Here is a 15,693-nt window from a genome sequence, read left to right as displayed (position 1 = left end):
TTGTGGTCTTCGAAGTAACTTTTCTTCTGTTAAGTCTTATCTCTTGCAAAGTTCACCAGACCTACTTGCTCTTTTTGAGACTAATTAAGTTCGGCTGTCTCATCTTGTGATCTTAGTGTTGATGGTTATCTTCCTTTAATTCGTTAAGACTCCAATAGTCACATGCTTGGCCTGGGCATTTACATCTGTAAAAATTCCCCTAATTGTCAGGAAACTAGGTTTGAATCTGCCGACTGCTCTTTTATGCGGTTTCATTTAGCACCACTTCACTCTATCACCTTTCTCCGCGTTCTATTTCACTCTCCTTCATTTCAAAACTGCACTCTTTTCGATATTATTTCTAATCAAATTGACCAAGCCCTCTCTCTTTATCCGCCAGCCAATATCATTGTTGTTGGTGACTTTAATGCTTATCACATTAAATGGTTTGGCTCTAGTGTTAGTGACTCTGCAGGCGTTAAGGCCCGCAACTTTTGCCTTTCTCAATCTCTAACTCAAAGAGTCAACTTCCCAGACAACCCAAATCATTTACCTTCTCTACTCAACTTATGTCTTGTTTCTGATCCTAGTCAGTGCTCAGTTTCTCCACATTCACTCTTAGGTGCATCTGATCAGGGTTTGATCAATCTAAAATTATTATCTCATTCTTCTCCATCATTAGAATCCCCCTATCATCATATCTCTTAAAACTATTTTGAAGCTGACTGGGACTCTTTAATAATTTTCGTTATGATGGCCCTTGGGTAGAAATCTTTCGCCTTCCTGCTGATAATTGTGCTTCTTATGTAACTTCTTGGATTCAGGCGAGCATGGATTAATTTATTCTAGACGATTTCAAGTCAAATCTTACTCTACTCCATGGTTTTCCTCTCAATGTACTGCTGCAATTTCCAACTGTAGCCATTACTTCCATATATATCGCCAAAACAATTCTTCAGAAAACAGAAACCTTTATAAAAAGGTTATAACTAATATAATATAATTGTCAAAGCCCATATTCTCAGGTCACAAAATCTCATATTTTATCTTAAAAATTAGGCTCCAGAGATTTCTGAAGAATCTTCAACAGTGTCCATAATAAGGGCAAATCTGTTATTCCTTCTCTCTTGCAGGGTTTAGATTTTATTACCTCACCTAAAGACAAAGCTGAATTGTTTGCTAAGAATTTTCATCAATCTCATCTCTTGATTCCACTTATCACATCCTAACTGATATAACCGACAAACAGGTTGATTCATTGCTTGACTTTCATATCACTCCAGTTTCTATATCTAAGGTGATTTTCTGGTTATACTCTCCTTCAGCTTGTGATCCGGACAACATACCTGTTATATTCTTGCAGAAGTGTTCTCTGGAGCTGTCGTTTATACTTTCAAAACAATTTAACAAATACTTATCAGAGTTTTTTTTTCTAGTCTGCTGGAAAGTGGCATTTGTTATCTTTATTTTTAAAAATTCTGGAGAGCGATCTAACTCGTCTAACTACTGTCCCATTAGTCTTTTTCCTATCATAAGCAAGGTTTTTGAGTCTTTAATTAACAAGCACTTAATTTCTTATCTTGAATCTAATAACTTACTTTCTGATAATCAATATGAATTTTGATCTTTTCGTTTTACTACTGATTTGTTAACGGTAATAATTGTTAGGTTTTATTGTGCATTAGATAGAAATGGAGAGGTTAAGGCTATCGCTCTCAACATCTCTAAGCCTTGATAAAGTTTGGGATGCTGATCTTCTCCATAAGCTCACACCTTATGGTGTATCAGATAACATCTTTAAGATTATTGAATCCTTCCTAACCAATCCTATTATAAAAGCTGTCCTCAATGGACAGCACTCTTCTTCATTTCCTGTAACTTCAGTGGTTCCTCAAGGATTATCCTTTGGCACCATACTTTTTTTATTTTACATTAATATCACCCTAAAATTCTCACATTTAAGGTAGCATTGTTCAATGATTATTTGGAGGGGGCATTTGAGTTTGAAAAGGATCTCAATTCCACTACAGCATAGGGCTCTCAGTGGCTTGTGAACGTTAACTCAGATAAAACTCAATTTTTTTCAGCTAATCGTTATGGCAACAATCTAGATCTTCCTGTAATTATGAATGGTAATGTACTGGATAAGTCATCTACCCTTTGTGTTCCAGGATTAACTCTTACTTCCAGATCTTTCTTGGAAACCATATATCAAATCCATTTCAAAATTAGCAACTGCTAAGGTTGCATCTCTTTATCATGCCACTTTCTTACTGTGGGTTCTATTCTTTATTTCTAAAAATCTCAGATCTGTACTTGTATGGAATGCTGTTCCCATATCTGGAGCAGATCTTCAAATGATGCCCTTTGTCTTCTAGACAAGGTACAAAAATGCATTGTAAACATAAATGGACATGCTCATTCAGCCAATCTTCAATAATTGTCACATCGTTGTTGTGTTACCTCCCTTTCTATTTACTATAAATACTATAATGGGTACTACTCTAAAAAACTAGCATCTCTTGTGCCATCTAATAAAAGTCATTCTCGTGTTACACCTCATGCAATTAAGTCTCATCCTTTTCCTGTGACTGTTCCTAAGTGCTTTAAAATTTTTTATTTGTCTTGTTTTTTTTCCTTGGACATCAGTTCTTTGGAATTAGCTTTCTTTACCTTGTTTTCCTGATTCATGCATAATGCAATCTTTTGAACCATCTGCTAATCGTTATCTCGCTTTATAAACTTTATCTTTTCTCTTCCAGTAACTTCAAACTCTAGTAGTGTTTGCTTGCAGCCTTGTTGAAAGTGAAGATGTTAAAAAAAAAAAAAAATTTATGAGCTAGAAAAAAGTAAAGATGGAAGAGTTTTAAAGCAGTGATGTGTAAGGAAAAAGTTCAATGAATAAAAGCTTTTAGGGAGTTAAAGTTATACAATAAAAAGGTGCAACTTTGCTGAATGACAAGTCAAGAATGCATTTTGATTGATAGAACTAGAGATAATAGCTCTTTTGAGCAGCTACCATGAAATAAAAATAAGACATTTTGCAAACCTGGCCCTGGCAAAATTATAAGAATTAGCAGGAGTTGATAGCCTGGGCTAGAAAATTTTTCTTAATACTTTAAATATTATAAGGTTGCAAGCAAGCACTATTAAGTTATGAACAAGGTTGCAAACAACCACTATAAAGTTATGAGTTACTAGAAAATAGAGGATAGAGTTAAAAAGGAAGGAAACGGTTAACGGAAAACTTGAAAAGTTGTGGGTTGTATAAGTCAGGAAAACATGAAGATGGGTAAGAGTTATGAGATTTTGTTGGTGCGCAGGGGAAAAAATTGCATTCATAAAAACTTTTATAGCATAAAGGAACAGATACAGTAAAAAGGATGCAACTTGCTGAATAAAAAGCTGATAATTAGTTTTTGTTCATCAAACTAGAGATAATAGCTTTTTGAGCATTGACCATGATAGTATTTGTAGAAAAAAGAAATAAATGCAACCTTATGACGATTGGAGAATGGCTTAAGCTTAACAGATAGAGCAGCCACTTTATATGTAAGATTTTCAGGAAGACCATTGATATAGATAAACAATACGAGACCAAGATAAGAACCAATAAATTATTGGGAATGAAGAATGTTGAACTTCAAGGATGATTTTAATACTGCTATTAGAGAAAAATGATTTAACAATCTTTAAACTTTTCCCAGATCTATAATATAAAGCAAGCTTATTGAGCAAATTTATTGAAAGGTATTGATATGTCATGACCAATAACCCTAGTCTTGTCGCCTCCATCTTATACAATATAGAAACTTTCGGTTACAGCAGTTAGCAAGTCAGCCGTAGAACAAAAATGTATTGTCAGTAATTTAATTGACTCAAGATGAGATATAGGGTTGTCAGGAAAAATGAGTCACAAAGTTGAATCTGAGTAAGAAATAGAGAAATGCAGAAGTTTTTAGTGCAAACTTAGAAGTTTAGAGAACTTTAGTGGTCAATGGTGTTAGAAGCTATTCAGTGTAATGAGTATTTAAGTCACCAATAACAACAATGTTGGCAAAGGGATAAAGAGAAAGAACTTGTTCAATATGATCAGAAATTACATTGAAAAGAGTGCAATCTTGAGAAGTAGAACAATAAAGAACAAAGAGAAAGTTGATTGAGTAAAGAAGTGCAGAAGCACATAAAAGAATAGTAACTTTATAACTCCTTATTATATTAGTAATTAGTAACTCTCTCCCTTGAAATATTTATTCATATTTACTTCAGAAAAAATAAGCAAAACAGAAAGAATTAAAACCATTAATTGAGTTCAAATTATCAAGCTATAGTTTCCAATTAGGCAATTCACTGTCACTTTTTAATTTTATCAATTTAGTATTTCTACTTTTTTTTTACATATCTAACATTAACTTTTTCAACTAAAATTGCCAATTCTTTAATAAGAGAAACCTACCACAACACCTACAATACAAACAAAGTTTTCTTCAACTTCTTTTTTCAAGACTTTGGATTGTTTCTTTCCATTATTTTTCGATTGCTCAATCTTGAATTTACACTGACGTTTGCCTTAGTGACGTAAATTTTTCAGTAAAATTTAATTCAAAATTTACCAGTAAATTTTAATTCGAAGAGGGTAAATTTTCCTTTAAAAAATTTTTTTTTGTAATGAAAATTTTATTATTTGTTAAAAAATATTTTTTTAAAGAATAATAAAAATAAGTAAAAAAAAATTTCAAAATTTACCAGGCGGTAAATTTTCAAAATTTTCTGGTAAATTTCCCGGAAAATTTTCTGGTAAATTTTACCTTCGCAACACTAGTTTGCCTCATTCATGTTTACCTTTAGTCTTTTCTTTTATTCAATCCTTCCAACATTGAACTCTTCAAATTAATTCTTCTTCTGTCTCATTTACCAGAAGTCATCTACATTAAGCTTCAATGGCATAAACAGAACTTAAACTGTATCAACTTGTTTAACTTAAGTAGTAGAAGTAGGAAATAAAAAAGATGCAAAAGACCAGAAACTTTTTTTAAAATAATGAACTCTTATTTAAATATTAAATAGTTTCACTCAGACCGCTCAATATTAGAGTTGTATGCATACATCATAAAAACTTATATTAACATAAAAAATTAACATACACTATCTTAACTAAATTATTTACCTCCGAATGTTGATTTAATATTAAATTGTCATCCTTCCAAGTTTGAGTAGAAATAAGCTATTTAAATAACAATAAAACTTTATTTAGAGTATAGTTATAAATATATTAAATCATTTTTATATTTAAAGTAAATGTAACAACTACTATCCAAAAATTTTTTGCAACATATAAATATGAATAAAATTAAATAAATGAAGTTTATTAATTGATAGGAAAAAATGGAAGACGAGAAGAGAAGAGTATTTTTACCTTAATATTATTTCCAATAGGAACAGCAAGAGTCTAAAAACATAATAATAAATATTAGTTATACAATAAAAATAACTGTCTAATAAATTTTATAAGCATTCTTCACATGTTCTAATTGTGATGTTAAATTAATGTTTAATAAAAAATGCTGAAAACAATGATCAAAATCTTATAGACTGATCATAAGGTGAGGTGAAACTTTTTAGCCATGACAAAGACAAATTATCTAAGAGAAGTAAAACTCTAACATAAAACCCCCAATTTAATTGTGGTTAAGGGTAGAAAGAGCTCATAAACTATGGATAATAATCTTCCAAAGGGTAGTATCACTGTAAAGTTACTTGTTTCGATCTGCAAAACAGATTAACAAAAAGAAAGGCATCCAATTGTAAAATATTGCTTTAAATTTTCCATACTCCTTAATGTCATATTTGAATAAGAAAAAGGCTGTATGAAAATCTATTTAAACCGCATATAATGTGGAACAATGGACATTAAGGTTACATCAATGGAAATTGATCTCAATCTTTTCACTACTTTGAGTAGAAATTAAATTTTAGGTTTTTTACTTTTGTTTTTTAGCAAATCCAGCATTTCACAGGGATATCACAAGAAAATTTTCTAATCTAAATATACTAATGCTTTTATAACAATTATTGATTATTAATTATTAATAACAAAACTGAGGAATTTGTAAAATGTATTAAATCTTTTACTTATTTAATTTTATTCATGTTTTGAACACTTTGCTTAACTTAACAAAATTTAATTAAAAAATAAGTAAAGCAGATTAATACAGGGGGCAGAAACAAAACCTTAGTTGCCCATTTATTTAAAATTGTAATTCAATATACAGCATATGTATTTACAGCAATTAACATATTTTTAAAATATGAATCCTTTAATAATTAACTTTGTTATTAAATGGATAACATGAAACCCAGAAAACACTTTCAATAGTTAGAAATGCTATGTACCAGTAATTAGTTAGGGTTTGTTGTATTAATCTATATAGTACAATGTATATGTAAAATATAACCTATACTGTAAATATTTTGCAGGAGCAACAACCTACTCTGATAAATATATGGCAGATAAAATAAATAAAGTTCTAGAAGAAATTAATAAAATTATATCAATTATTCTAAATATTTTAGGTTTTCCCAGAAATTAGGTGCAGTATAAGTTTTTTTCTATAAGGGTCTACTGGCAAAAAAAAACATATAAACTAAAAAATAAATATGTGTAATAAAACAATAAATTTAAAGTGACATTAATTTACTATCAATTGTATAAATCTTACAAGTAAACTACAAATACAAAATTTTGTTTTTCATGCCTTCTTCTTGGTAAAAGTTTCTTCTAATTAGAAATGTCTCAGAGTTTTTTAATTATCTGACTGGATACCAGATAACCAAGTACATGAAACTTATCTGGTTTGATATTTTTTAGATATCATTACAAAACCTACAATAGGTATTTTAAAAACTCAAATATAATAAATATTATCACTGTAAACATTGTAAAATGACAAGTATTTTAGAAAAGCTTTTTAAAATAACTAAATCCTCTGAATGACAGTAATCTGTATTCTATGTGGAAACCAGATAAGCAAGGGATCTTATAATTTTGATCAATAATCATTTTCTAGAACTCCATTGCACAATCAAGGAAAAAATTTCACATAAAATTGTATAAAAAGAAAAAAAAACTTTATAACTCCACAAGCATGTTTTATAGGTAGCATGCTTGTTGTAAAGAAAACATGTGAAATGGAAAAGTAAATGTGTATCAAAGATATTATTTCTTTAAATTTGGAAGAAGTTTGAGTTTGAATAAGGTTATCTCTTTAACATACAACTGCAGAGGAAACTTTTTTTTTTAAACATCTTTGCTTCCAAAAAGGCTGCAAGCAACCACTAATTAGAGTTGGAAGCTACTGGAAGAGAAAAGATGAAGATTGTAGAGCAAGATAACGATTGACAGACAACTTAAAGGATTGCAAATTATATGAGTAAGGTTCATCAGGCTTTCTGATAAACCTACTGATGGAGAAACATGCTGTTGAAGACAACTAAAAATTAGATAAGTGTTTTTACTAATTTATTATTGCTCTGTTCTTTAACAACATTGAGCACTCTATTTGTAGAATACACTAACATAATTTATATATATATATATACACACACACAAACACACATATATATATATATATATATATATATATATATATATATATATATATATATATATATATATATATATATATATCAACCCTCGGAATTAGGGTAGGCATTCGGCAATGCCCACCTAACTGCCGACCTGAAAGTGTTTGAGGTCGGAAAAAAATTGCTGACCTCCTTTCTATGTTTCATGGACATACCTTTGTATCAAATAATTATTGCCAACCTGATGCCGACCTTTAAATGATTGAGGTCAGCAAATTATTGCCGCCCTCATTTTTCCTAATTACAAGTGTTGATATATATATATATATATATATATATATATATATATATATATATATATATATATACATATATATATATATATATATATATATATATATATATATATATATTTTATATATATATATATATATATATATATATATATATATATATATATATATATATATATATATATATATATATATATATATATATATACTGCCCTCTACTACTACAACACTACTGCATAGATATGCGTAGTGGTGTAGTAGTAGAGCGCTTCATAAGCGAGAGGTTCCGAGTTCGATCCCCACTATGCCCCTATGGTAGTACCATGCTCAACTTGTTTCTCCGTGCAGCGGCCTTGTTTGTCAAGGTTCGTGTTTTGGAGTTATAGAGTTGAGAGAGGGTCAATTAAGTAGCCTCCTCATCTGTAGTGGCCTTCTTGGCCTTGGGGAGGTGAATTAACATATATATATATATACAGCTTGTTTGTTTCAGTACCTTGTCATAAATTGCCATAACTCCAAGATATTGCGAAGCACTATAAATATATAAAACAGCAATAACTAAATAATACAACAATATAAAACAACAATAACTAATAATAACCAATGCACACATCTATAACTACCTGTTTGATTTAGGGAGAATGTCAATCACTTTTGTACACATCTATTAAATAATAAATATTAGGAAATATTACTAAACTGACATTCTGAAATACACAAGTTTTTACACATAAAATATACATAAAAAATATAAAATACACATAAAAATACGCATAAAAAAATATAAAACATTAAAAATATTTTTTATATTTTTGCTTAGAGAATATACTTACTTTTTAAATTAGAAAGTACTAAATTATTAATATAAAAAAACTATTTAAAATACCTGATCAAGAACATTCCATACACGAATTGTGCCATCACAACTGTTTGAAATCTAATAAAAAAATCGATGCTTGAAAAAAAAGAAAAAAAGTGATTGTGTAAAATGCGCTTTATTAATTAAATATTCTTTGAAGATTAACCATTGAATTACATGTTATTGAATATTTTATTTAATTTGTTGTATTTTGTTGAACTTTTTGATAAAAACTTTAAATTTTTAATCAGCTATATATATAAATATATATAACTCGATTTAAAATTCAAGCATTAAATAAAATTTTTTTTAACTTTTAAAAGTTTAAATGAATCTGTTTTTCAGCATAATAGACGAAGTTTTCAAATCCTACAACATATTGATAACTGTTATAAACACAGACGCAAGCATAAACAGTTCAAGTGATTAGTTGAGCCATGCTAAATATTCATCACCAAGTAATCAATATAACACATTTAATATCTTTTGTATTATAAATATTTAAAATATCTGAAACATTGACAAGTATATAAACACATTTTTGTTATAAATATGCACTTCATATCTTCATATTACTTCATACCTTTACGCTTTATATCTTCATATTGCTTTAAATCTTCATATTGCTTTATACCTTCATATTGCTTCATATCATAATATTGCTTCAGTTTTCAAGTTCGCAACAAAGTTTTTACCAATGATCAGGGCATAAAATAGCTGCTGGACATCAGACATTATCCAGCATACTTTCAGTCATTTTGTCTGACCCATATTTAGTGAAGATTTATTTTACAATAATTTTAGTTGTTCCAAAATTAATAATAAATTCAGTATTGTATATAAACTTCATATTTTGATCTTTTTATTTTTTATACAAAAGAGAAAATGAAGTTGAAGTAAGATACATAATTTTTTTGAGCTAATTCATTTTTAAAAGACGCTTGGGATCATCCGTAAACTATGCAATGCTAGATTTATTTAAAAAATAGATGCAGGAGATCTTAAGCACTTTTACGCAGTGATTTTTATTGAATTTAATTAGTAATTTTGATTTTTTATTTAACTTAAGGCTCTGCAAGGGAAAACTGTTGATCTTTTTTGTTTTGTTTATTAGTGAAATTTAGCATTGCATAATTTATGGACAATCCCTAAGCATTACATTTTTCTGAATTAAACAGCCCGGATTTTATCATTTATATTAAAATGTGCAATTAATTATTAATTTAGATTTATAATTATTAAATTAAATTTAGTATTTATTTTACTTTGTGTCAGATAGTTTTTTAAGTTTAAAACGAATATTTTAGCTTTTAAAACCGCTTTTAAATTTATTTCATAAAAATTTTAAAGTAATAGTTATCTTAATGCTTATAGAAACAAATAGTAGTGTTTTTATTACACTACTAAATTTGAGTTGTTACATAACATTTGTTTTTATTACACTACTAAATTTGAGTTGTTACATAACATTTGTTTTTATTACACTACTAAATTTGAGTTGTTACATAACATTTGTTTTTATTACACTACTAAATTTGAGTTGTTACATAACATTTGTTTTTATTACACGACTAAATTTGAGCTGTTATGTAACATTTGTTTTCAGGCTTGCTATTAAAAGAGATGATAAAACCAATCATAGAAAAAGTTTGAAAAGATTTATAAAAAATATATATATTTATATAAATGTAATATATTACATTTATATAAATATATATATTACATGAAATACCTTTTGCTAGTGTAAATAAAATATAATTAATTTTAATTAAATCTTATTTAAATTATCAAAGAATATTATACAAATTATTTCTAATTGTTGCAAACAATCATTAAAATTAATTTGTTACTTTTTTTAATAAAGTAATAGGTAAACATAATAATTTATATACTTAATGTATTTATAAATTATAATATTTACAAAGCATTTCACATAGTATAGTAATTTTAAAAAAACGCAATATAAATATATTTACCTTTTCAAATTTTAGTTTTTTGAGCTCAGACTTTTCTTTTTTTAGATAAGTTATCTTTTAAATTTTCTTCTTATTTTCAGCGCATTTTTGAAATGCCTAAAGTTGTCAAAACAAACTGCCGTGTTCAAGTTGTAAAAACAAAATATTTTATGTGTGGTTAGGAATAGTATTTGATCATAGTTCTTTAGATTTTATTGGATTTGTCTGCCGAACTTAAGTATTTATCAGACAAATTGTCCCAAACAAAAATGTTCATTATGTCAAGCCCTGCCAATGATTAATGCTTAAAAAATTTTTATAAATATGATATAAACAGCTTCTGGTAATACAACCTTGTAAAGTATTTTGTATTTTAAAGACAATTCTCTGATTTGTACAATTTTATCATCAATGCTGCCGAAGTGACTATCAATTTATTATCAAATGCTGCCGAGTAACAATTTTGTAAAACAAAATTTTTTAACTAAAACAAAATAAGCACCCTGCTGCATCCTGCTTGCTTAAATAAGTGCCCAGGTGCTTTTTCATGATTTTGTGGTATAAAAATTAATTTTTATTTTTTTTAAATCGAGTAATATAATATTTCAACATATTAAATGTTATAAGTTTTCAACATATTAAAACATTTAAAAAAAAAGTTATATTACTTATTGTATTGTAAAGAAATTAAAAAAATTGAGGACATTGACTCAATTTAAATAAAGTTAAAAAAAAGGTTCAAAAATTAAATAAATTTGGTAGTAGTATAGGTGTTAAAATCTCACTTCATAAGCAAGTAAACCTCCACCACATCCATGATAGTATCATGCTTAACTTAATTCTCTATCTAACTGCCTTGTTTTTCAATAACGACAGAAAAAAAAACACCGTTAAATAAAAAAACTTTTAAAAGACGATAAAACTAAATGTATTGTAGCATTTTTTTAATTGTTTTAACATTTGAACAACATTTGTCGCCTAATTTTGTTGATGTCGCTTAAATGTTAAAAAAGCGTTGAAAGAGACTATTTTTTACTATTAAAGTCTCTATATAAGGACTTTATTTAAAAAAATTTTCAATAAAATTTAAAGATGCATCATTTTAAAACATGATTAAGCCTTTGTTCATCAAAACTTTTGCTCAGAAATATAAAAACTAGTGATCGCGAGAGCTTCAAATAATATAATTTCAAGATCGCTAAAAGACTTTGGCTCATCGCCATTCGCAATTGCCTAACTTGCCCCTTCAACATGTATTTACAATTTCATACTATTTTACAGTTTTCTTATTGGTTTAAAAATAAAAAAATAAAAACTATTGACAATTTTATTTAACATTTTGGCATTAACAAAATCTTTGCCAACTACTCCTAAACTAGTTAATCATTTCTAATTGACATTCATTCTATAGTCAATCTAAAAAATTAATGATACTGGAAAAATTTTAAAACTAAAAAAAATCATCTTTTTATGAACTGATTATATATATATATATATATATATATATATATATATATATATATATATATATATATATATATATATATAGTATCGGACAAAACGAGTGCAACCAAATAATGCTTATTTAGTTTCTTTATATAAAAGTGCTGCATTTTTTCAATTTAGAGAAATAACTATGTAAAAGTTTAGAGACAAAGTTCTTCAAGATTTATTCATCACAAAGTTCATTATTTGTACACGAAAATTAATAAATTAATCAAAAGTATTAAAAAAAGTTGACTTCCTTCTGGACAAAACAAGTGCAACTCGACAAAATGTTGACCAAGCTGTATTTTGCTATCAATATTTCGTGGCGAATCCTTTGTTGTCAATCACAGCCTTGCATCTTCGAGGCATAGATTCGATCAGGTGGTCAATGAAACTTTGTGGAATCATTATTCCATCGTTTCGATGTATTGGACCTAGACCGTTAGCAGAAAAACACCCCCAGAGCATTACATTACCTCAACCATGCTTCACGGTCTTATGGCGGTAACGTAAATCGAGGCGTTTTTTGGCCGGTCGACGTACATGGCAAATGCCATCGCTCACAATGATGTTGAACTTCGATTCATCACTAAACAGGACAGTTTGCCATTTCTGCACATTCCAGTCAATATGAGATGTAGCAAACAGGAGTCTTTTCTTCTGGTTTTTTAGTGAAATCAGCGGTTTCTTTGCAGGGCGTCGAGAAAACAATCCGGCTTCAACAGCACGTCGTCTGATTGTTCGGTACGATACAGGCAGCTCTAATTGCTTTTGTATCTCAACTGATGATATCCAGGGATCCTTCTTGACGGATCTGACGATCATAGAACCCTCTCTAGAAGTGGTGGAATAGAACGCGGTATTCCACCTTTGTTATCTGCTGCCAACTTCCCCGTAGAACGATATTTGGAACATAGTCTTGATGCTGTCCATTTTTTCACGCGATATTTATCACAAATACTTTTTTGTGACATTCCACTTACGTAATCGCCAATAATTTTCTTTCTTAGTTCCAATTCAAGACTGGCAGGAGCCATTTTTGCACTTGAAGTCAGAAAAATAATAAAAATAAATAATCACGCTTCTCAAGGCTTACCGTGTTACATTTACCTTGTGATGATACAATAACGCTCTGTGGAACACAACGTCTTGGTTGGATGTGGACTGTATTGATGTAATGAAACACTTGTTGTATTTCACTTCTTGTATTGATGTTCTTCGATAAAACACTTTGATAAAACTCACTTCGATAAACTGTCTTGATAATACTGACTGATTGACTTCCATATACTGACTGAATTACATGTCGATTTACATGTCACTTATATAGTAAAATGAACCTGTGTGAACCTGTACTGGAAGATTCTAGATGCTTCTTTTCGATGCTTCTGGAAGCTTCTGGATGCGTCTGGATGCTTCTGAATGTTTCTGGATATTCCTGGATGCTACTGGATGCTTTCAGATGCTTCTTCTGGAAACTTCTGGATATTTCCTTTAATTATTAAAAAACTTCCGTGACGTTGACACAGACCAGACTTAAGAAAATGAAACAGACCAAAAAAGTTGTACTTGTTTTGTCCGCTGCAAAATGACACTTGTCAACGAAATTCTGCATGTGCGCTGTCACCTGTCAGCTGATTGCTCATGTCATGGCATGCTATGATTCCAGACTCCTGAACTGTTTGCTGTGGTAGTATAGTTCGTTTCGTTTTTAAGACATGTAAAATTAGGAACACTTTTTAGCATTGTTCGATGTTGGTTGCAAATGTTTTGTCCAATACTGTATATATATATATACACACAGTTGACTCTCAATATCTTGACTACTCAACATCTCAAACTTTTTCCCTGCCACCTGAGAGTTAGCGATATCATGAGTCAACTGTATATATATATATATATATATATATATATATATATATATATATATATATATATATATATATATATATATATATACACACACATACACACACACACACACACAAAAACTCTAAACTAATATAACATAGATGTCAAATAAAAATTCAAAACTCGACTTACTAAACTTTCAAAGTTATTAGTAAAACATAAGCTTAAAACTGGAGCTGAATGACCAGAATATGTTTTTTGAGAAGTACCATCTGTATTAGCTGCTTTGATTGTAAAGTCACTTGAAAAAAATAAAAGATTACAATTTAATAATTAGAATAATATAATACTTTTGAATTTTTTTGCTATATTACAAGATTCACACATTTTAATGTTATTTTATATTACAAGATTCACATAGTTTAATGTTATTTTATAAAAAATTGATGGTAAAATTCCTGAGCTTTTCTTAGAAAATAAAATTAAAAAATACTCCTAATAAAAATTAATCTGAAAAAATTTAATAAATAAAAAGAAAAAAAAAATTTGCATTTAATAAACTTAATTGTTATAATTTAGAGAAAACTTATTTCTCTTAAATTCTATATTAAAAAGTTCACCTCCCTGGGGCTAATAGGGACCACTATACTTAAGGTTTTTAAAATTTCATGCAAGCATAAATAATTATTAGAATTATGCGTCAATTAATTAAACAAGCTAATGTCACACAGCAAATGCCATTACCTATATTCCTTCTAATGTTTGATAAAAGATATCTTTTGAATGAAAAAAAGGTAGGGCAGAATATAATATATCTGGTTTGCAGACACCGTATTCATGTAATAATTCTCAAATCACCTTTTTTATAAAACAATTCTTTTCAGCCAACCTGTAATCCTTTTGTTAAAAGGTTTTAAGATGAATTGGGCAAACATTGTTAAGGCCAATATCAAGTCAAAAATTAAGATGAAGGTGCCTTGCATACAGTCAATGATATTAAAGATGTTACAGTGCAGGGTTTGTAGATTGGGGGTCCTAATATCAATGAAACACCCTATGAAAATCCTTTTAGTTGGTAATAGTACATGTCTATGGGAGTCCATATTGAGGTGTTTTGATATCCCTCATTAACATCCAAATGGAAATTTGTATCTCTAAGTATTTATAAACTAAATGATCTAAATTCGGACTAATTTTATACAGTAAACATGCTCTGTGAAAAAAATTAATAAAATATGAAATGTTGCCAATCGAATATTTTAGTTTTCTTATTTTTATAACTTTTTTCAAAATTTGATTTATTACGCTGATTCAAGAGCATTTTTGAACCTTGTGTCCATATCCAGAGTTTTTTCCAAAAGAGGCAATTCTACAAAACAAAGAAAATTGTAAACAAGGTTTTGTGAATATAGTTGTTAAGTTTGAAGATGCCAACGTTTGCAAAGACCCATGAAGAATGCAGAAAATCTGTTTGTGTCATTTGCATGAAAAAAGGTGACCAAAAGCTGATAAAAATTACAAATCAAAAATCCTTCAACAAACCAAAAAAAAACTTGATTTCAATGATGAGAGAGTGCCTTTGGTAACTTGTATCTCATGCCGATCTCAGATTGAAAAGCTTTGTGAGAGGAAAACAACCGTCGTGCCAAAAATTTACCACTTTGAGATAATTTTAATCTAACCT

At 28.8% G+C, this 15,693-nt stretch overlaps 1 protein-coding gene across 2 annotated transcripts in view; it reads right to left on the bottom strand.

Annotated features, from left to right (window-relative positions):
* LOC100207576 (WD repeat and HMG-box DNA-binding protein 1) overlaps window positions 1-15,693 on the bottom strand; it is a 97,629-nt gene that overhangs the window by 50,633 nt on the left and 31,303 nt on the right. For both annotated transcript variants that reach the window (XM_065799106.1, XM_065799107.1), the window contains exons 5-10: window positions 14,202-14,310; window positions 8,743-8,793; window positions 8,480-8,520; window positions 8,350-8,389; window positions 5,396-5,428; window positions 5,147-5,203 (exon numbers count right to left, since the gene is read on the bottom strand). In XM_065799106.1, the coding sequence (XP_065655178.1) occupies window positions 5,147-5,203; window positions 5,396-5,428; window positions 8,350-8,389; window positions 8,480-8,520; window positions 8,743-8,793; window positions 14,202-14,310 (331 nt within the window). The remainder of the gene's footprint in view (window positions 1-5,146; window positions 5,204-5,395; window positions 5,429-8,349; window positions 8,390-8,479; window positions 8,521-8,742; window positions 8,794-14,201; window positions 14,311-15,693) is intronic.

This window comes from Hydra vulgaris, chromosome 06 (genome assembly GCF_038396675.1).
Source record: "Hydra vulgaris chromosome 06, alternate assembly HydraT2T_AEP".
Lineage (NCBI taxonomy): Eukaryota > Metazoa > Cnidaria > Hydrozoa > Anthoathecata > Hydridae > Hydra > Hydra vulgaris.
This window is presented reverse-complemented; position numbering and strand designations above follow the sequence as displayed.